The sequence below is a fragment of the Notothenia coriiceps genome, unplaced genomic scaffold, assembly GCF_000735185.1.
Source record: "Notothenia coriiceps isolate Sejong01 unplaced genomic scaffold, NC01 NC01_scaffold00027564, whole genome shotgun sequence".
NCBI lineage: Eukaryota > Metazoa > Chordata > Actinopteri > Perciformes > Nototheniidae > Notothenia > Notothenia coriiceps.
Window position 1 is genome coordinate 17,242 of NW_011360265.1, and position 21,749 is coordinate 38,990.

General features: G+C 42.3%; 1 protein-coding gene across 3 annotated transcripts in view; it reads right to left on the minus strand.

The window, feature by feature from the left end:
- The window catches only part of cnksr3 (cnksr family member 3), a 49,297-nt gene that overhangs the window by 7,442 nt on the left and 20,106 nt on the right, over positions 1-21,749 (minus strand). For 2 of the 3 annotated variants that reach the window (XM_010785350.1, XM_010785349.1), the window contains exons 3-15: positions 18,775-18,977; positions 17,282-17,369; positions 13,822-13,863; positions 12,946-13,065; positions 12,684-12,743; positions 12,007-12,075; positions 11,745-11,891; positions 9,926-10,050; positions 8,817-9,010; positions 8,628-8,714; positions 7,841-8,103; positions 5,580-5,617; positions 3,817-3,859 (exon numbers count right to left, since the gene is read on the minus strand). In XM_010785350.1, the coding sequence (XP_010783652.1) occupies positions 3,817-3,859; positions 5,580-5,617; positions 7,841-8,103; positions 8,628-8,714; positions 8,817-9,010; positions 9,926-10,050; positions 11,745-11,891; positions 12,007-12,075; positions 12,684-12,743; positions 12,946-13,065; positions 13,822-13,863; positions 17,282-17,369; positions 18,775-18,977 (1,479 nt within the window). Of the gene's footprint in view, positions 1-3,816; positions 3,860-5,579; positions 5,618-6,837; positions 8,104-8,627; positions 8,715-8,816; positions 9,011-9,925; positions 10,051-11,744; positions 11,892-12,006; positions 12,076-12,683; positions 12,744-12,945; positions 13,066-13,821; positions 13,864-17,281; positions 17,370-18,774; positions 18,978-21,749 lie in introns of those variants that run through there. The other variant, XM_010785351.1, reaches the window with a different exon arrangement.

The window sequence follows — 21,749 nt, forward strand, 5'->3', positions numbered from 1 at the left end:
AGCTAGATGATGATAACCACATCAACCACAGTGCTGTGTGTAGGGGCGTGTGTGTGTGTGTGCACACACACACACACACACACACACACACACACACAGTATCTGAGTTCCTATTTGATTTGATTTGCAGATGTGAAAGGTTAATTCTTGTTATCTTCATATATCAGCTTGTTTTGGTTGCTGTAACGTTGCTAATTTAAGTAAATTACTCTTTGAATCTTTTTATTTTATTATTATAAATAAACACATGATAATCCTAACAAAAGGTAAACATTAATTTCACAAATTTAAAACATGTTCAAAAGCTGCTTGTTAAAATCAAGTAAATTAAAAAAGTTCTTAAAACTAACTGTTTCCTTACATGTTAAATTACATAAATGTTAAATCTGAATATGTGAAATACTATACGCAGTCTACAATCAAAACGACTGACATGAACATTCAAGTAAGTTTAGGAAAGTACAATATCCTTAAGTCCTATCAAACTAACATGAAGTCTTAGCGTAACCGTTAATATCGACCAACGCAGCCTGTTTGTTATGGTGGCCTAGCTAGCCACAAACGTTGCCTGTACGCAAAAAATGCAATTTTGGGCCGAACAAAATATATAATTTAACTGTACCTGCCACCATATTCTCAACGACTGAAGACTGGATCTAATGCTCAGCTCAAAGTCTGACCAAACATTGGCGAGCATGTCGAAATAAAACAAAGAAACTCAAAGAAGGCTCGGCTGGTTTCAGGTGCGCTCAGGACCCTTTGGGGTGTTACCCTCTTTCTTCACCTGAAAGGGCTTAACTCCCACCCAAACGCCCCCAGAGTGAAACATATTTTAAGTGCGTTATTTAAGTTATACGTTGGGACAACTTTTGAGCATTTGCAGGCATTGTTATTGTATTTCCCTCAAGTGATTTTACAAGTGTACGTGAATAAGTCCGCGCAGTTCCCACTTATGTCCGCTAGGTGTCGCCAAGTTATCGCTATGAAACAGACTTTTGAGCAACAATAACAATAAATATTTATTAGACAAATACATAAGAAAACACATGTAATTGAGATCATTATGAGACATAATCATGAGAATCCTTTATGGGTATCTTGAGAAATAAGGAGAAAAACAAGTGTTTCACGCTACAGTCTTTTTAAGGCTGTGGCCTGACTATCAACACCCTTCACTGGTTGGGTTTTTAGCCATAACATTACTGCTTCGAGCTGCATCTGTGCAGAAACTTGGATGTTCCCCTTCAAAGTTGGCCTGTGCTGAGATAGCGGTAAACCAGTAGACACATTCTTGATTCCTGCATTATTATAGTCTGCATTGCATTTCTGCCTAAATAGACAGGGGCCTCTTCTCTTTCCACTTGCTATTGTACTGCATCAAGTGAACTGACCCCGTCCCTTTATATCTCTCACATTCTCACACTGTAGCTTCCTCTCTGCCTCCCCTTCCATTTGTCACCCATTTTTTTTCATCCCTTGTGTTACCCCCTCAAAAAGCTTCCCCTTTGACATTTCTATTAAACGTGTTGAATTAAATTAAAGATTTCAAAACAATTTACACTCTTCCTGTGTCTATGATGAGGGGAAAAAGTCCCAGCATGGCACTTTAGTGGGTTTTAAAGGGCCATTTTGCTGAAGCTGTGTTCGGGTGGAAGTGAGGTAATTTTGCCTGCTTCTCATGTCAAAGGCCTGAAGGATTCACGAGAATGCCAATTGGTCACACCATTGTAACGCTCAATCTCCCATCACGATCCATGCTGAGAATTGTCATGGCACTTAGCTAACGCCCAACCCCCTCCCAACCAGAAACTGTGTGTGACGGAGAGAAATGAGAGAGGGGGGCAAACAGAGTGGCTATTATTCAGCAGGGGAATCTCATCACACAGCGTAAAGGGGGAAGGGTGCAGGGCTGGAAATGATATCAGATTCTTGCTTGCTCAGTTTGACAGCGCTGCATGCCCCTCACTTGATGTTGCCCTGGCACATGGGCACCATCTCAGTTTAGATGTTGCTACACATGCTCACTGAGTCAGTATCTCTAAATGCTGTTTTGATGACTGTAATGAGGATTTTTAATAACATTTAGTTTTCTTCTATGCAGCAGATGTATCGGTATATAAAAGGAACACATACAAATAATCCAAAAGGGAAAAAAAGCAGTAAAACACTCCATTCATAACTTTCCTCCCAATTATTTCCTGGGTCATCTTTTTTTATATCCTGCTTACTGAAATAAACGGTTCTTTTGAAAATTATTGAGTGTTCTTGTATTTTAATGTGTGAGATTTTTATATACCTCGGGACTGTGGGAAACAGAATTTCGATCTTTCTGTGTGTACAAACATATTTTGAGATTGACAATAAAGTTGACTTTGAATTTGATATAGCTGCTGACAGAGGGGTCAAGGTTTTCTTGTTTGGTGCAACAACAAGTTGCCATTGAACCATAAATCTGAACAAATGGGATTTGTTCACATTCCGCCATTGACTTTGGCTTAATCCATCTGACCACCTCCGGGGTGTATGTGCTGCTAAGGGATTGACAGTAACTCATATGTATGGCCCAGAGGTGTGTGCAAAGACAGCAAAGAGATCCTTAGTTTACCCTTTAGGTCATTTCAGTTCTACACCTGCCAGAGTCAATAGATGCTGAACAATTTCCACTTTTAGCACGTTCGATGAGGAATAGGAAATAGAAAATAATCTATAGCCATGCTAGCAGCTCTGTGAGGAACTGCTTCGAGCTACTTACCCACAGTGCTTATCTTTGGCATGTTCAGCATCTTTGTTTATTGTGGTAGCATGTACGCTTTTTGCTAATTAGCAGCATCAAACTCATAGCAAAGGTTATGTAATATTATTTTTGGTAATATTGAGCTAACAAAAATACTGCAAGATGAAACTTTAAAGGGGACATATCTTGCTCATTTCCAGGTTCATATTGTGTTTTGGTTTTCTACAAGGACATGTTTTCATGCATCAATGTTCAAAAAGCTAAATTTACTTTCTCATAGTGTCAGTCTGAAAATACTTATACGTATTAATGGTCTGACTGAAACGTTTAGTTTTAGCATCTGTCTCTTTAAATATACTCAGGTGGGAGCCTGTATATTCTAATAAGACTGTATTTGACAAAGGAAGGAAAGCCACATTTGGATGGCTGGCTGAGAACCACGTTTTCTAACCAAGTGGGCAAATATAAAACTAAATTTGGTTGTCTTTTTAAAAAAATGTGTTGGTTTTTGGAAAGCATTCTAAATACATAAATATATGTGCACAATCACTGGGAATGTGAGTTTTTCACAATATTCCTCCTTTAAAGAATCACCAAAGTTCTTTAGGACAATCCATGCAATAGTTTTTGAGACATTTTGCTCAAAGTGAATAACGAAAACCCATGGGCCTACCAAAATGAGTAGGATTAATCCTCTGAGAACCATTATTATCTGTACAAAATGTCATAGTAAACCATCCAAAAGTTGGTGTGATATTTTGGTCTGGACCAATGTGGTATACCAACATTGCAATAGGGAAGAATTCACAGTGTCGACTCAGACTAAACATCTTCAAGGCCTGCATGTTTTATTACTGTACATTGGCTCTGGTGGTTTGTGTCGAAAAGAAGGAAAGTGTCTGCGTTATCATATCTGTGAGCAAAATAACGAGCCTGTAATTGAGGCTCTTAGTTTCACCTCCCTCTACCAAGGCTGAGAGCAAGTGGCATTCCTTACATTGCACAACTTTTTGACCATATACATCTATCTGGTGCAGGATTGATAGCATTCACTTCAGATAAACCCAACAAAATATACTTACTGCTTGGGAGAAGGACCAGGATCGTATTTGTGGTTGATTATACCTGTAAGAACAAAGTAAAGATAATGAAAGTCAACACTTAATGATTTTTAAACGGACCATTAAAGCTGATCAAGCAGTTCTAAGACGCTTCATCTATCCGTCATACTTTAGATCAGACATTAGCGACTTCAGACTTCCAACACATACTTATTGCTTCCCAGACGTGATTTTATCTATGCTCCAATGTATATTTCTTTGATTTAACCTGAACAAAACAGCCACTTGATCTGTAAAAGGACTGGCATTCAGCCACAGCTGCATGGGTAGACATGAAACTTGTTACTAATGATGAGAATACTCGATATACCTCAGCTGGGCCTCACTCTGCAATGAAATTGTCTTCAGCTTGTTCTTCCTGCAAATTAATTGCTAACATATTTTGTTTGGTCTTTATCCTATCATCCATATTCAAGTCTGTGTCTCCTCTTTAAATGACATATTTTAAGGAAATATGGTTTATTTGCTGCATTACACTGTCAAATATTTCTACTTTCCTAGGTAACCAAATTAATGGTTTTGCCAATTTACATATTGCATGCTTTGTCATGAGGAAAACAACTTTTTTTTTACGGATGAACACGCCATGATTAATTTGACACTCGATTAAATCTGCCGACAATCAACCCTCGCCTGCATCAGTGTTGCACGTTTATGAACTTACACCAGCGATGAGTCAACTGCGTATCTGCAAGAACTACAATAGCATCTCTCTATATATCATACATGTGAGTAATGTGTTTTGATGGAGCGTGCAGCAAACAGGATGCCATGTGTTTGTGTTTGGCTCTCAGAATAGAACTGCCAGGGAGGGCAGCAGGCTGGGTATTGTGCGAGAGGTTTAGTCATCAATCACGGTGTTAATGTGGGGAGTCACACCACCTCGGGCCCTACATCCAAGACCAGAGAAGATACAGGGGCCACTGATGACGAAAATGCAATCCTCGCCATATTTCGCAGAAGGATGCTGTTATTTATAGTTAGAAGAGTCAGGGTTTGTCATAACAGTGACATTTCTAAAGATTGTGCAGCGTGTGAAGGTGTCTGGATGGACTCATTGGTGTGTGGGAAGCGGTCCTGAGAGATAACAATGTCTCCAAAAACACAAATATAATTTTAAACAAGGCTGTAAAATGATTAACCATCCAAACAGTGGTGAAATGTTGGCGCTTCAACAAAAATATCCATCAACTCTTCTGCAGAGGTATGATGAAGTTGAGATTACTACATGTTTTAATACTTTCATCATTGTTAACTTAAGCCGATAAGACACGTTTTCAGACACATTTAAAGATTCTTTGCTCTGATAAGATAAGGAAATCTATTTTTATTCTTGGTGTAGGAAATCAGTTTCAATAATGTTTCCTAAGGCCACAAGCAAAAATGGACTAAGATTATTGAATATCCTGGCATTAAACAACTGATATACCATAACTCTCGATATTAACTTTACAGTTTTTACCTTACAGCTGTCGGCATCTGTTTCTCTGTTTCCTGAATGAATCTCAGCCTGGTCATCTATAGCATATTTTCCCTGATGATAAAAGCAGCCCACCCTGCACCCTGTGGCTTATTTTAAAAAGATTCCACGGCCCGCTAACTGTCACTCCCTGTAGGAAAATTAGACCCACCCTGTTCTTAGGTTTCTCTATTGGCCCATAAACTATAAAACACTGTATTTAAACGTGTTTTTGTGTGTGTGTGGTAGAGGGTGAGGAACTTACCGGTTGAGGAAGTCACTGCTAGAGTGCCAGTCAGGTCCCTGCGATAAATAAAGATTGACGTTAACGCATGTTGGAGACCAATCTTGTATAGTTGCACTGAAAGCCTCAGTTTGATTAAAATACGCAAAAATTCCCTCAGGAATGCTGTTGATCATTCTAAGATTGTTCTGTTGGTTTTGCTTATCCTAATCATTCAACATACACTCTCGAACTCAAATTAACTGTAAAACTGCAGCGTCTTATCTAGCAGGCAGCTAAATTGTAAATGTGTAAGTTGTAAATGTGGCATGTGGTCTTCAATTCACACATTTAGCTAATTATGTGTCGTTTCATGTCTTCTTAATAGGAAAAAAGGAAATGGAGAACACAACATTCTTTGGATTCAAATGTCGTTTTTGATCAAATAACAAACAATATTCCACATGCATATACAAGCCATAATTAATTCCCATGTGAGCGTTCAGGATGTGCAGGCATGATATGTTAGTGGTTAGTAAACTTAGCAGTAGGTTAAACAGAGTGCAGGTAGTATTTAGGCAGACCACAAGTTTTCAGAACGTGAAAATTAGTGAAGGACCGCAGGCGACTGGCTGAGCAAGCTCGGGCAGAGCGAGACACGAGGAAGAAGAAGAAGTGGATAGATAAGAAAAGCCCATCTCCAAAAAAAGTCATGCACAGAGAAACAGGCAAAGGGGGAAAGAGGGGGGGTGTTTTCGACAGCAGTCAGGTCTTCGGTTCCATGATGCAAAGCTGCTGATCTTTCCCCAGGCAAACACTTCTTCAAAATCAATGAAAACGGCCAAAGCTTGTCAGTAACCCTAACCTGGCTTTTAAATGTTTAAAAAGCAACATATGTGCAGGAATAAGATCCCCCGATGAAAAAACCTGCTTTGACCATACGGTCCCCCAGCTGGAAGTTAAAGTTCATCAAAGAGGGAGGTAGTTGCATAAGCATCACCATCTGAGACACGGAGAGAAAGGTAGCTCGACATTAGCTATCCTGTTTCACCGCATGCTTAAAAACCCCAAGAGGGTTCACCTCAAAAGGTCAAAGCAGGTTAGAAGCCCGCCACTTCAATACTTTGGTCCTGAAGGTTAATAATGACTTAGGCTGCCCTCACTGACAGTGTTATTATAAAATATGGCATTTCTGTGATACTTAAGCAACATAGTTTTTAGGATATAATAACATCCTATTGTAGTTACACGTTAAGCAGAAATTCCACACCCAATGGTAAAATAAAGACAATACAAATGATCACTGACATGAACTGCAATTTTTAATAAAAGGCTATTCAAAACTTACAAAAGGCAGTTAAAGCAACAACAGACACTTCTTCCCTGTTTTAAAAAAAAATAATACTGTCATTCTGTCTCTTGTGATCAGTCAGAAAATAGAAGGCCGTTACACCAGTGTGTCAAAAAAGACATTGGCTTAAAAAGACCATTTATTACTGTCAACCAGCGGTATGTGTAGGCCCTTTAGGTGGTATCATTTCAGAGACAACTGAGAACACAGGATATACAAGTTTACTGAAATGGAGTGCATAGCTTTAAAACCAGCACAAATATTTGCTAGTATAAACATCCTTTTTACAAACCAATGCAGCATCGTCAACTAAAGTGACCATTAAATCCTCTCTGAAGTATGTGCATAGCTTACAAGAGGCAACCTTTGGTAGAGGGTCATGTAACCAACTGACAAAAGTGTCATTTGAGAAAGAAAAAAAGGGACATGGTTGAGTTAAAGCAGTATTACTAACAAAATATGCTGTATTCTTATAACTTATTTATGCAAATTAAATCAAAATAGCTGACGAAATATCAGGCAAGTATTAAATAACGGTACCAGAGAGCATTACAACTGAAACATGAAATAGCTTAATATGTACAGAGGAGTCCGTAGACAGCACAAAAGGCCAGAGCGTCCTACACCTGAACAAACTGTGTCTTCTTGAAGCAGAGATTGGACTTGTAGTCAGAGACGAGGAGGGTTGTAGGCAGTGTTAAAGGGGTGATGATGTAATGTAGTACTACAAAAGCAGGTTTGGTTGAGGAGTAGTAGTTGGTAGTAGTAGTTACACCAGGGAAATATGGAGGTTTGGGGGGAGAGAGGAGTGTGAGAAAAAGCCCAAAGCTGTTAAAAAAAAAAAACAGCTGGATTTTAAAAAAGGCACTGAGGAAGGACAATAGACAGGAAGCCCCGGACAGGAAGCGCATCATCAGTGAGTCAATAGCTTAAGCCGCATGATCCAACTGACCAGTAGGGAGCGATCTGCCGTGGCGCGCTTGGAGGCGGGACCTACGGGGGTCTTTTTCAGGTCCTCCTGGTAGGGGATGGTGGCGCTGTTGTGGAGGTCTGAGTTGGAGTAGTAGCGGCTGCCCCTGATGTGGTCCACTCTGACCAGGTGACGCTCCCCCGCAGGCCTGTAGGGGGGGGACACCGAGGGGGACACCGAGGGGGCCTCCTCTGCGATGGTGGGGATCCTCTCGTTGCTCAGGTATCTGTGGAGGAGGTCTTCACCTGAGGTACAGAGACAACCAGAAGTCAGATTGATACCACTCAGATCTGTCATTCAATATGGTACTGAAGATAGCAGCTAATTAGCCTGGTTTACCATAAAGACAGGAAACGACTAGCCTGGCTCTGAGAATTTAAATAATGTACAATTAACTCAAGCATATTTAAACATCTTTTATGAGATGCATCTTATGGTCAAGGAAGCTCTGTCTATACATAGTCACGTTTTTATAATTGGTTGTAAATGTACCATTATTAGCGATAAATATGTAATAATCTTGATTCTGGCCTGTTAATGTTCCCAAATGTCACATCAGTAGAGTAATGAGTGTATTGTGCCATGGCTCTGTTTTGTAGCTTTATTGTTCATTATCTGTTTGGAACACGAGGGTAAAAAGAGTTCAAAAAGTGTCAAACCACAAAAATGTAATCCTTTAAAAGTTATACGTTTTGGGGTATACAAGGCATCTTCATTTCTATGGAATTATAGTGGTTTTGCATCAAAGTGAAAGCATGCTTGTCAATACCTTTCCTTCCCTGTGTCCAGGGCTTAGCGTAGGGGTCTACCACACCCAGGCAGGTATCCACTGGCATGGAGAGGGGCCGGGGCTTCCCTGGAGACAAGAGTTTAACATTGCATTCATTTAATATCATATTTATTCATTATCCACTGTTGGAAAGTTTGGGAGATTTGAAGGTTAGAAATGATGACTGACCACGCGAGGGCTTGTGCTCCCGCAATCTGCTCTGGATCACGTTGGCCTCGATGGGACAGCCGAAGCTCAGCTTGTCGTATTCTGCGATGGTGCAGTGCCTCATCCTCTCCTGGTCCAGGTAGGAGTTTGGAGACTCAGAGCCCTTTGGTCTTTTACTGACACTGATGCTGCTGAAGGTTTCTGTCCTCCCCTCTCTGTGTGGAGAAACAAATGCTCATTCATTCATTACACCACAACTTCACAGACCACAGTTGGCAGCATAACACCATTAGGATGGTTTGTAAGCAGAATTATGCGTCTTTAACTCAATAAATATGATGTGCTAGAAACTAGAAACAAATACATTTAGGTAGGACTGAGTCGTTTCAGGAGTTGTTTATGTAGTTGATTTTCAATTTCTACATTTTTGTTTGGCTACGCTAATCACTATTATCATGCTATTTTTGGAAAAAGCTTTCTGCGGTGGCTGCGTAGGATTGTTTCTGACTTTTAACATTCCCAATAATTCCAGAGCATCAAAAAGTCAACATTTATAGAAAAAATGAACATAAGAATGTTTTTACATCATTCCATATGTGTTGACTTTGAGCATTTCCAAAAATAAATATTCACTGCAGTCAAATAATGGTTTGCTCTGGCTTGATGAGGTACAGACCTGAATTAACAGTCTTAACTAGCAGCAGCCTAACAGAAGCATAAATTATATTTATATTACAAAAAAAAGGGTTGATGATGCCTCGAAATCTGACAACAGACATTCAAAGCTTCATTTAAAAGGCTCAATAGAAGCGTTGAAGTGAGTGTGACCACGTTCTGCTCTCTTCCTGGAGGTGGAAGATGAAACAGCCGTTGCGTAAGAACTATGGGGGGACTGGTGGGAGGGGAGTGGGCTGAAGACAAGCTGAACACAATGTGCTGTAGGAGGTGAGGGAGGGGAGGTGATCACGAGTCCGGGACACACTCGTTCTACATCTGATGTGTGGTGAGGAAATGTGGCAAGGGTTGAATGTATAGTGGATATGTTTGGAGTTGATTCATGGATTATTTCTTATGCTGCAACTTTAGAACTCAACGTATTAAATACAACTAAAGCTTATGGGACAGCTTACCGTGGGGTGTAAGGCATTGGAGGAGGGGGGGGGATGTACAGGTTCAGGATGGCCGGCTTCTCCTTCTTGGCGGATCCGTTGGCCGAGCCGCAGGGAGATTGGGTTCTGATCAAGGAGGAATTGTTCTGAAAAAATAAACATCAATATCAGTTTACAGTTAAAAACAAATTAAGTCACTGCTTTCCGTTTCTTCAGACCAAATAGGACTTGCTGGCAACTAGGAGGAGTTGACCACATGTGGTGAGACGTTTAAGTGCTTGTGTGCGAGTAAAAACCTTCTTGTTTGAGGTGGAAAGATTGTAAGTGAAGTCCAAAATAGCCCGCGAGACATGTACTTAAAAAAAGTAGTCATTTACCACAGTTATGTTTTCCAACACTCAACAACATTGTGCCCTTGAATAGAGAACTAAATGATACGTCTGAAGTAGTCGATGTGATAAATAAATGACAAACTAAACATCAGATTTGGCATCTCATGAATCATTTCCCTCCTTTATTTTCCAAATAGCTCCCATGTGTACACATTATACAGTATTACAAAGCCAATGTCCTTCATTCCTGAATCAGGGTGTATGGTTTGTCTCCGCTCTGTCCTTATTATCGCAGATAGAGATGTCTAACTCTGATAACCTTGACTGCTTGTTAAAACAGGATGCTGGCAATGATGTTGACATTAGTGTTGAGAGGCTCTTTGTTGTTTTGAGAAACCCACTCTTGTCTGATATCTCCTCATCTTGCCTTCTCCGGCTACACATGATAAGACAAAACCAGAGGCTGACATGTTGGTAGTCTTGGTTAACAATGGGCTCATTGTCTGCTTGTCTGTTAAAGGGGACTCAGGTGCAAGAGATGTGGTTAAAAGCTAAGTTGAGCCTAATGTGTTCACGAGGGAGGAGAGCAAATTGGATTGTAGTCACATAACCTTATTAGCCCAATATTTATCAGCGACCCTTGACTTAGTTTCGAACAATAGACATTTGGAGTGTTTAATTTTTGTAAAAAAAAAAAAGACGGCGGGTAAACCCAAATAACATGAATCACCGCCCATGACCCATTGTCTATGGGATGGCAACATATGGGCTCTTTTTAACAAGTCAGATACAATCTAACCAGGCTACACTACTTAAAGAGGCCCTATCATACTTTTTGGGATGTCCCTTTCCTCTAGTGTGTTATATAGGTTTTTTTTTCATGTCAATGGTCAGCAAAGGCAAAAAAGATTTTAATTCACACCAGAGGGAGTTTCTCTCCCCCCGAAACGGCTCCATTGGACTCTTTTGTTAACTTCTGTGACATAGTGACATCACTACGTAACACATTTCTATTGGCTAGCCCTCCAACATATTTTACATGATAGGCTAAGGGAGGACGTCTCTAAGCGGATGACCAATTAAAACAGAGCCGGCCAGCTAACGAACCAGAGTAGACTGGGCTCTGGTTTCAGGCAGAGGGTGAAAAGAGGTGTAGAAGAGAAAAGTAAAGACCTTTTTGATTAATAAAGCATCTCAACATGTCACAATAGAGGCCCACAATACAAATATGAACCTGGAAATGAGCATAATAGGGCCCCTTTAAAGGCTGGCAGCTTTATATCTTAGACTTAATGACATCACAGGACTTTGTTTTCCTCGCGGTTGTGCATGAAGGACAACTCAATGTTCTATTCAGTGGAGCTGGCAGCACTCTCAGGGTGGCTCTGTGTCACTTGTCTGAACTTGCTGGTTTAGAAAACAACTCCCTCAAAAGCTGATAATTGGCACAGGCTTTTGTTGATCGCACATGATGACAGCAGGAAGTCTGTGTGCTTGTGTGCATGTACCTGTGGTACTGCGGGCTTCCAGCGCATGTTCTTGAGCAGGGCGGGGGTGAAACCTGTTGGGCCCGTGGGCCTCTTCTTAAGCAGTAGGGCCACACCTTTTGGGTCCTCCCGCAGTTTGACAACCAGGTACTTCAGCTGCCAGCCCACCTGGTTCATTGGAACAAACACAACAATTCTTCTTTAATATTCATAGTGTGCGCTCAAATTGACAAGATGTATGGTTAAATATAAAGATATACAAGGAGAAAAAAGAAACACTTACCACTGTCTGATGGTTGACCTGGATCACCTCATCGCCAGCATGGATCTTCCTAGAGAGGTCTGCAGGTGACTGAATAACAAACATAGTAAAGGTCAAACACCTGCTGCTAACACATTACTATTTACAAAACTGAGGAAATTGGAGCTACTTTATTTTGATTCCAACTGCCTCTAACATATTTTATTCAACAGGTTCAATTCGTGAGAAAAACACAAACACCCTCTGCGTGTATGAATATGAGATGAATTGTCACAGGGATGTCAAACGTGATAAACTAGGGATGATTCAGGTCCTGATTCACGATTACGGACCGTGGCAGTGATGCTGTGTGTTAGTCACTGACTGGTTGTCTCCGTGTGGGAAAAAGGTAGGACTTTCTTTTTTTGTGGAGGCTGTTTGTTTCTTCACTCCGGTACAGTCATAGGTAAATACCACAAACAATTCCCTTCACGGATGACTAGTTCTCAACTCCTTCAGATAAGTAAGTGTGCTCTCAGAAAGAGAATATGAAGAGGAGGAGGAGGTGTTTTTTAGTATGAGAAGCTTGGTCTTAAGATTAATGTGAAATAATATAGGGATTTCTAAGTTGGTCATTTAAAATGAGAAAAGACACATGACAAAGAATGGGCTACTTCCTCATTCTGGGGCTGAAATGGTCTTGAGGTCAGCATACTCACATGTTCTGTGGTTCCTGTGATGACATGCAACCCATCGTACGTAGACTTGATGTACATCCCCTAGGGAAAAAAGAAAACCCACATTTTTCAGTTGAGACATAATATCCCCAAAGGGAGAGAAATGTATGACATGATATGTGAGGGTCACATTTGACACACATTTCATGCATTCCCAGCCTGCCTCCATATGGCCGACATTTGATTTAGGGTGGAAACAAAAAATGAGGAAGACAAATAAAAAAAATCTCCCAGCACTCCTTACCAGGCCCTCTCCCGGTTTGATATTGTTCAGCTGGACCTCATCCAGGCAGGCTGACTGGCTCATGAGGGGGTCAGAGGTGGTTCTCACGGTCTGATCGCAGATGTTGTTCAGAATCTTCGACTGCAGAGGAAAAGGCATCAGTGAATAAAATAAGTAGTGCCTAATAAACGTATTACAGTGATTAAAAGCTGTGTTCTAAATATTCTATTGTGTGTGTGTGCCTTGTGTGTTGTACAGGTTGGAACAAGTCTTGTTACACTGCTACTCGTGACACATAGCACTTATCCTTCAGCACCCTGCACACATGCCTCTGTGTGTATGTTCCCATTTAGTGCTAGACTAAATGGGCAAAAAAAGAAGGGACCATTGGTGTGTGATTAAGTGGAAGAAGCAGCGCACACACACAACAATGAAATCAGTCCTTTGCACACCGCCCTTCTTTCTGCCTTGTTCTTTGCTTGTTTTAACTTTTGTCATCATAACAGGGGTCTTTTTCTGTGATGTCCACTCTTGCAATTTGTATGGACAATTGATATAAAATGAGCTTGAAACAAAAGAGGACGTTGACTCTAATATGGACTTTATTTGGGTTGTCTGAGAGAGAGACGGAGTGCTAGAGGAAGCTTAGCATTAGCCCAAGGGGTCTGGCGAGTGTCAAGAACAGGAAGTAGTGATTGATGGTCGGGGGCGTGTTAGAGCCGCCTCCTCTGTTGGCAATCCTTTAGACCAGTCTGCTGCATTCAGTCAGAAAACGGACCTTGCTACTCTGAGTAAAGGACACGTTTACCCAAACGGTCTAGCAGACTGTTTCCCCCCTGTGTAGAAACTTGAGGATCTCATGTAGTTTACTTTAGGACAGAGATAGAGTATACTTACAACTTCCAGGATCTTCTCTTCCATCTCGTAAACACTGCAGTCCTGTAACACAGCACACAGTGATGACAGATTAGGAGTGTGAGCAGTAAACAGCAGCACACAGGAAGAGGTTATTCAATGGATGGAGACAGAGAGAAGAAAGTATAGGGGTTGGGTAAAAACGATATAATGAGCATTCCAGATATAGAACTGAGGAAAATGGTGAACGGCCTCAAATAAACAGCTTTTAGATTTAAATGACCTCTCTTCCCCTAAATTCTGGGGGAAGGCTGCAACTGCAGCGATTCAGTACGTAAATACCATACTAACGCTCATATAGTAACAATGTGCAGATGACACGGTGGGAAACATTGGGTCAAAACATGTAATGATGTTCAGAAAGCCCTCATCCAAAGAGCGCTTTGGTTTTCCGCAAGTGTTTGGATGCATTGCTGCTTTCCACGGTGGAAAGTGGAGGGGAAATTTGAGGTTTCTCGTAGTCAGAAAAACACAGTAGTTGCCATCAACGATAGATTCTGTAAAGTCAGCTGAGACTGACCGTTGTCTCTTCCGAGGGTCCGCACACAGCACTCTTTAGACTGCAGCTGGACAGGCCACAGCTGAGGCAACAGCCTCCCCTGACAACTGTGTTGTTGGTGCTGAAAGGGCCCCTGGTTAGGCCGAGGCAGGGGGGGGTTCACAGTGCATGTGGGGGGTCATGCTTATTTACGAAATTGTCTCTATGCTGGGAAAGCCCCGAGGGAGGCCACGGATCAAAACACAGGTGAAATGCTTCTGTCAAAACTGAGAGAGCTCCGAAGATCTGCTTCAAGTGTCTGATATTTGTAGAGCCCTCACAGCCACAAGCCTTTGTGGAGGCAAAATAAAGGGCTACTGGTGTTGTGGACCTCGCAGTATTAGTGACATGCACAGGCATGTGCCAAGTACAAAGCCAGCTCTGTTGCTCTTTGTGAATTCATTGTGCAGACGGCGAATGGGGGTCAAGCAAGTTTTTCCATATTTCCATAGCTTGCACATTCCAACGGGCGAAAGGCGAGCCTCTGCTTCCAGACGCACTTGGCTTGTCATACTGTTAGTTTGCATTGACAGGATTAGCATGACTGTCTGTGGCCCTGAGCAATGGCCTCACATCAAAGCGGGGTGCATCCCGCTTTTGGAAGGCTTTTAAAGTATCATTCAGGAGGGGAAAGTTGAAATCCAATACTAACATTGAAAAACACACAAGGTTCCATTTGACGTATTTGTCCCAAACTCATGTTTCCTGAATAAAGTTCCTGAAGGCAGCCAAGAACATATGGTGGTTAAAGAAAGAATTTGGCTATACTTGCGTAAACATGTAACTGCATATTTCTTTTAGAGACTGGCCAATGTTTGGATGACTACACTCTTGACCGTGCCAAGAGGGATGGGATAAGAATACATATTTAGAGGCCGTGAAACGTATCATTATGTGCTGCAGACATGGCTTGGCATATCTCCCATTAAGCCTTTTAACATTTATGGGACATGCCTCAGGTTTCATAGTTCCATCAAATAATGTGAATACAATCGAGGATAATCCTTCTAAGATCTGTTCATGATACCCAAATGAATCCCATATCTTTGTCCAGTCCTTTTAGTAGAGAGGAGCCAGATCGTAAGTAAGCGCTGAGAGAGGCAGAGGGACAATTCCCTGGTTCTGCTGATCCCTTACGTTATGGACTTGATCCCACAGCCGGTGTGGATCAGATGACTGTGTGCTGCTCTTCAGGCCTTTGATCTGCCAACAGAGAGGATTTGCATGGACGGGCAATGAAGTGGCCGAGAGAGAGTGGTGCTGGCACATTGCGGGTGATGGGAGAGAAGCTGCCTTTACACCACTGGAGTTAAATAAAGACCAGGCCTTCTGACCTGGCCTACATCATGCAATCTCTGTTGTTATCGTTACAAAATAAAGAGATAGAAAACTTAATCTCTGAGCCAACAATTCTGCAGTGGGAAGTGCTGGTAAAAGACACGGGGATCGATGAAAAAATGCGCTCTTTGAGAGAGAATGACCTCCACGCTGACGGGTCAGCCAAGACGGGGTGATGCGTTCACGGTTTTATGGCCGTGTCCCATTGTGCATGTACACACAGGCTTCATTCAGGCAGAACACATAAATTGTGTGATCTGAAAAGCCCTAATTCTTGGCTGAAGTTCATGAACGAGCTGGGCAAGCCTCGCGCCGTCCTCCCCCGTCATAAAACTAACCACTGTGGCAGTCTCCTGCACAACCTGTTTTATTAACCAGGCGCTTATAGACTCTGGCCTACATGTTTTGAATAACAAATGGAGTCTACATGGTCCACATCTATATAAAAAAAGAAGGAGGCCAAGAGTCTTCTATAAGCGCCCTCATCAGTGTTTCTGCAGTTACATACTAAGCCGTTAGCTAGTTTGAAGATGCCAGAGGACCAAACAGCATCCCTCCTCCAGTTGTTGCAGGAAACTAATCTCCAGTCTTACTAGACTCTTTCAGCACCTATCAGGAGTTTATTCTACACCATAACCTCCCCACTTCACATGGCAGTGTGGGAAATGTAAACCCCCCACTACTTCCCCTGGATGACCATGACCGGGACACCCAGGGTAAATCACCAGAGGCGCTGAAATCCCAGACTCTGGTGTGGAAATAGGCACTCTGGGAAAGGAATTTATTTTGATGCAATAACCCTCTAAAAAATGACACCTGCAGTCCCAGCAGCCACTTTTACTGGCACTGTAAAATGAGTGGCTTAAGTCAAACCCTTTAGGGAGAAGATATTGTACATACAAGGCTTTGACACTAAAGAAAAGGCCAATAACAAGCCCCCTTTGTTTAAGACATATGTATGACCGACTTCTACAGGTTGTCTGATAATAACAGAACACGACATCCAACTGTGTCGTGATGCAATGCTTGAGCAATGCTCCGCAGAAAGTGGCGAATATAGTGGATGTATGTTGGTTTTAACCGTCTATCTGGCAGTCAGATGGACCACCTCCTCATCCCCACATAAACCTATAAACAGGAAGTGCTTTCAGACAGTTTGGTCTCCCACTGCGAGCGTCTTGGAGAAGCAAAAATGTGAACCACATGGCTGACGGAGAACGGCAGCCTGGGGAATGTTGGCAACCACCTTTAAGAGCACCAGTGGGTTTTATGAAACTGGAAACACAAAAGTGACGGTTACCATTAAAACGTCCCCACACTGGGGGTCTCCTCATTAGCCAGCGTGAGGAGGGAAAAGAGCCCAAGAAAAACATTTGCAATAATGTGCTCGGAGTGCTGGCTTCAGGCTCGTGCCATGGATGCCAGACCACATTTCTCATAACTCTCTTCTCTTGCATGTCTGTGCCCTGTGGTCCGTATGTGCTCAGTGGGAAAACCTATTGTGTGTGTGTGCTTCCCAGGGACTAGCTAGTGCACATGTGCTGCTGAGCTAACTAGCATGCAGACCTGTTGAACTGTGGTGGTGAGCTCCAGGCACAGCTGAATGATCTTGTTCTTGGTGGCTGTGAAGTCGCTGATCCCTGTAAGAGGCGTCCTGCAGGCAGACAAAGAAGGAAAGGGAGAACATTAGGGACAAGGGAAGGACTGCAGAGTTGGGTTGAGATTCAGTCATTCAAACCGCAAAGCCGCAACATTTCAAATTCAAAGCATGTGACAACAATGCTAGATATTTATTGCCACACTCAGTGGTAGTGTTATTACTCAAACATAAAAGCTCATTGATACATTTCCCTCTGACAATGTTCATTTTTAAACAACACCGTCAGAGGTATTAGTTTAATTATGTGTTTATTACTGAGAATGTGTTGTAGTTTGCAGTGGATTACAATAAACTATGAGAGGCGTTTCTGATATTTTGCCCAACTCAATTAAAACACGACGAATAATATTTTACAAACATCTAAATGTAATACAGTCCTGTACAACACCACCCCTAACTAGGACTTAGTAATATACAGTATATACTGCCAAGTACGTGGGTTAAACTCCCAAACCCGCAGAACATTTCAGGGAATGTCATCCATCCCCTCTATCTCCCCTTTTGAACTCTGTACCTCCAATTAAGGCACTCTCAGGCCAAAAAGTATCTTTAAAAACAACAAACTATGACTTGAGTAATTAACACTTCCCTGAAAGTTTGAACACAAATTGGCCATGTAAAGCTTCATTAAGAAAGAACACGTGGCAGAGCTCTTGCACCATAATAAATTAGACTATATGTATTTTGTAAAGTGTGCAGGAAGAATACGTCTCCTGTGATTTACTGCAGAGTCAGCTATAACCTACTTACACTATACTTTATAAGAGACTCAGTGAACCTTGCTCTGATTGCAGTGTGTGGGTGACTGACTTGGAACTCAAGAATGTCACCTTTCTGGCGCCATTGTATCCCCTTTAGTGTCCCTTTTCCCCCTAACGTCAATCCCCTAATCAACAATAAACAAAATAGCATGATCTATACGCAGCATAAGCACATTGACTAACTTTAGCACAACACCTTTAGACTCCGTTTGCTGCGTCCATCTCACAACTGCCATTTAAATCATGACATCATTTACCCGCTTTCGCCTAGTGTCCCACAAAGAGAGAAGCTTAATTGTCAGCCAGCTAACATTAAATCCTGGCAAACTGCTTAACGTGCGGTGCTTTTATGGTGTGATGTGGAGCAGTTCACCAGGGGACTCTTCCAACTTCAGCTGCAAAGCAGACGTAGCATTTCTTCTTTTGAAAGTGTATGTAGTGTTCATTACATTCTCTATATGTGACAGACGGGTGAGATGGGAAGGGGTTTCGTTGAGAGGAAATGTGGAGAACAGGTAGGAGACCATTACCATATACAGAAAAATGTTTAGGGGGCCGAGATTCCCGTTCCTTCCCTACAATCTATTGAGGCTCATTTAGTGTTGGAAGAAAAATTATCGGTATTTCTAAGTTTTTACCTGTCGAGCCAAGCCAAGAGGCTCTTGGCGGCGCCGATCAGCTCTACCACAGAGGTGAGGAAGTCGTTGGGGGGCTTGCGAGAGATGCTGCCGTCGTACGCTGGGCTTTTCCTGCGGTCAGACGTGGCCATGTGTAGACTGTTGGTGGCGGCTCTCATCCTCACAACCAGATTCTTTAAGTTGTCCGTCTCTACCCCGAAGTTCTGAAATCAAAACACAATTTTTTAAGTAGGCGATACAAAACAAATAAAACACTAATTATTATAGGTGAAAGGACATTTATTGGCAATACACTGGAGATCAAAGCTCTTCTGCACAGTCCAGACCTGGGAGCTACTTGCTGAGTGGAGTCTCCTTAACAGGTAAACATGTTGTTTCCTGTGCAACCAAGAGCTGTAATCTTTTCTTTGACATATAAAATGTAAGTGCACTTGTCTGCCATGAAATCCCCCCTTCCAATCCCAGGTTTGTTCCACGCACGTGCCATCACATGATTCCAACCAAGCGGGGCAAAGTTTGCATTCTTTAGACGGGGTTGTTTCCTGCTTATGCATTCCTGCAATTTGTTAGGTTATTCACATGCAGGAAGCAGCAGAGCTTTATCTTCAAGGGTCACCAAGTACAGTACAGATCAGCTTTTAACTGAACTACTGCATGATACCGAGCTGCAACAATATGCATATTTTTAGGTTTGAGGGGAAGAGTGTGTGTCTGAGAGCATTAGCACTTAGAAAGGACTTTGTTCTGCAATGTTTTGACTGGATAAAGTGGTTAGCGAACAATGTGTTGCTTAAAGGTAAGCAGAGAGAGGGCAGGCTGGCCGGGTAAATATCAGCTTACATGGTGTTGCATCGCTGCCAACACTGCTGCTGTATGTGTGATGTGCTTGCCAGTAGCTAAATATGCTTAGCAAGGAGTAAAACAGCACGTGTTAAGGAAATAACGGAGATCTGTAAGTGGTTAGCGTCTACTTTTATTCCACTCCAAATATACAAATCATTTCCCTCAGTCACTCTAAAAGGAATCACTGCTTAACTGAACTGCTCAAACAGTAGCTGCAGGAAGAATAACTTCGACATTTGACATGAGATGGATTGTTTAAACATCATAGAAGATAAGCAAACATACGCAGGGAATATAAGGTAATGAAGAAGTCATTTGGTTTGTTTTCCCGCTCAGTCCTCCACACAGTGAGCGTGGAACAGTAGCACAGAGCAGTGCGAGTGTTTTCCAGATCAAACGTCTCTCCTGGCTTTTTCGTTTGCTAATCACACAGCCACAGCAGCTCTAAGTGGCCCACAGATGTCCAGCGAGCTTTCGTCCCTCGCTGCCAGCTGAGCTCAAAGCCACGTCTGAGCAAAATCTGTGGTTCCAGCCAAATGCAATTTTTCTCATAACTACAATTCAAGCCAAATGTACATGCTTCCAGTGCCTTTTTATAGACATCAAGATCATCTAGAATCAAGATGGAAGGAGCTTCTTTTTTTTTTCGTGCAGGCTCTAGTTGGGGCTCTTTGAAGGGACTATATACTGGGTTAAGTGTCTTCGGGAGAAATGGAGAACGGCTATCACAACACAGCACTTCCTGCCCTCGCCACAGGCATTACATGGATCTGCCTCGACTATAAAAGATAGATACAAACCTCTGTAGCCTAGACAGAGACTGAGTACATGTGTGTTGCTACACTGTGCCATCTAAGGTTAAGTGTTTTGATTTACTAAAGGGACAAGATGAAATACATTTTACAGCAGCTCTGTTGCTCACGAGGCTGGAGGATCTGTCATATGCTGTATGTTTAATGGCTGCTGATGCATGTGAATGTCATGTGAGCAGGGCGCTGGGGTCTGAGTACAAATAAAGAAGTGTTGGGTTTCAACACTGACTCCAGAAGACACCATGGCTTAGAAAAGTCCAGTATAAATAAATAAAATGTTCTCTCTTTGTCTCTTAGGCCATTGATCATAATGTAAATGCTATAGGTTTAAAACGCTTCAAAGGACAGCTTATGCTTGACTAAATATTTAAGATGTGTGCACATGTTTAATCATTTAAAAGAGGAAAGGCCGAGTAGTAAAGTGTCACAAAGATGAATGTGACTGCAGCAACAGGAAGTGTCTGACCTCACAGTAAACAAAAAGAGAGAGTTGGGGAGGGTGGGGGTGTGAGAGCGTGTGGGGGTTTCGGGGGTTGGTGGCCTCTGTTTCTGTCGGTAGTAGTGACCTTGCCACAGCTAATTGAATCGGGGGCCTCACTTCCTCCCACGAGGCCTGTGGAAGACCAAGGCTTCATTCTTAATAAGGAAAGCCCAAAACTGACAAAAAACGTTAAGCCGGACTGCGTCAGTGAGGGGGGAAAGGTTGCTGAGAGTCCAGCATTCCTGGCGTAAGTATAAAGGCACAACTTCGATCCTGTGTGTTAATGTCTTGATATTTTTGTTATGTTTCTGTGTGGACCCCAGGACGTATCAGCATCAGCTAGAGGGGATCATAATAAATACAAAGTTACAAGGAGGCAGGGGGGAGGTTCAAGACACAATGTGCCAAATGCTCCGATACTAAATTGCATCAGACTGTACAGGGCATACAACACGTATGCACAGCACTACAAACACATCTTGGTAGAGGGAATCAATGTAAAATGCAATGACTTGGAATAACAACATCATGCTGAGGAAGCACTTTGGAGACCACATTTAAAAGGCTGCATGATAGGGAAATGACTTAAAGGTCCCATGTCATGCTTTTCCGGTTATTACCCGTCCCCTTGTGTGTTATGTAGCTTTCTATGCATGTAAATGGTCTGCAGAGTCACAAACCCTCAAAGTACACCCTGTAGCGAGTAAAACTCTAACACAGAAAGGACCTGTCTATGCTGCCCCAGAATGCCTCTTTTTCCATTGTTTTCCTCCTGGGTATGGTGACGTGCCCATACCCAAAAGGACCAGTCCGTGGAGCTCCAGAAAATGTGACGCGCT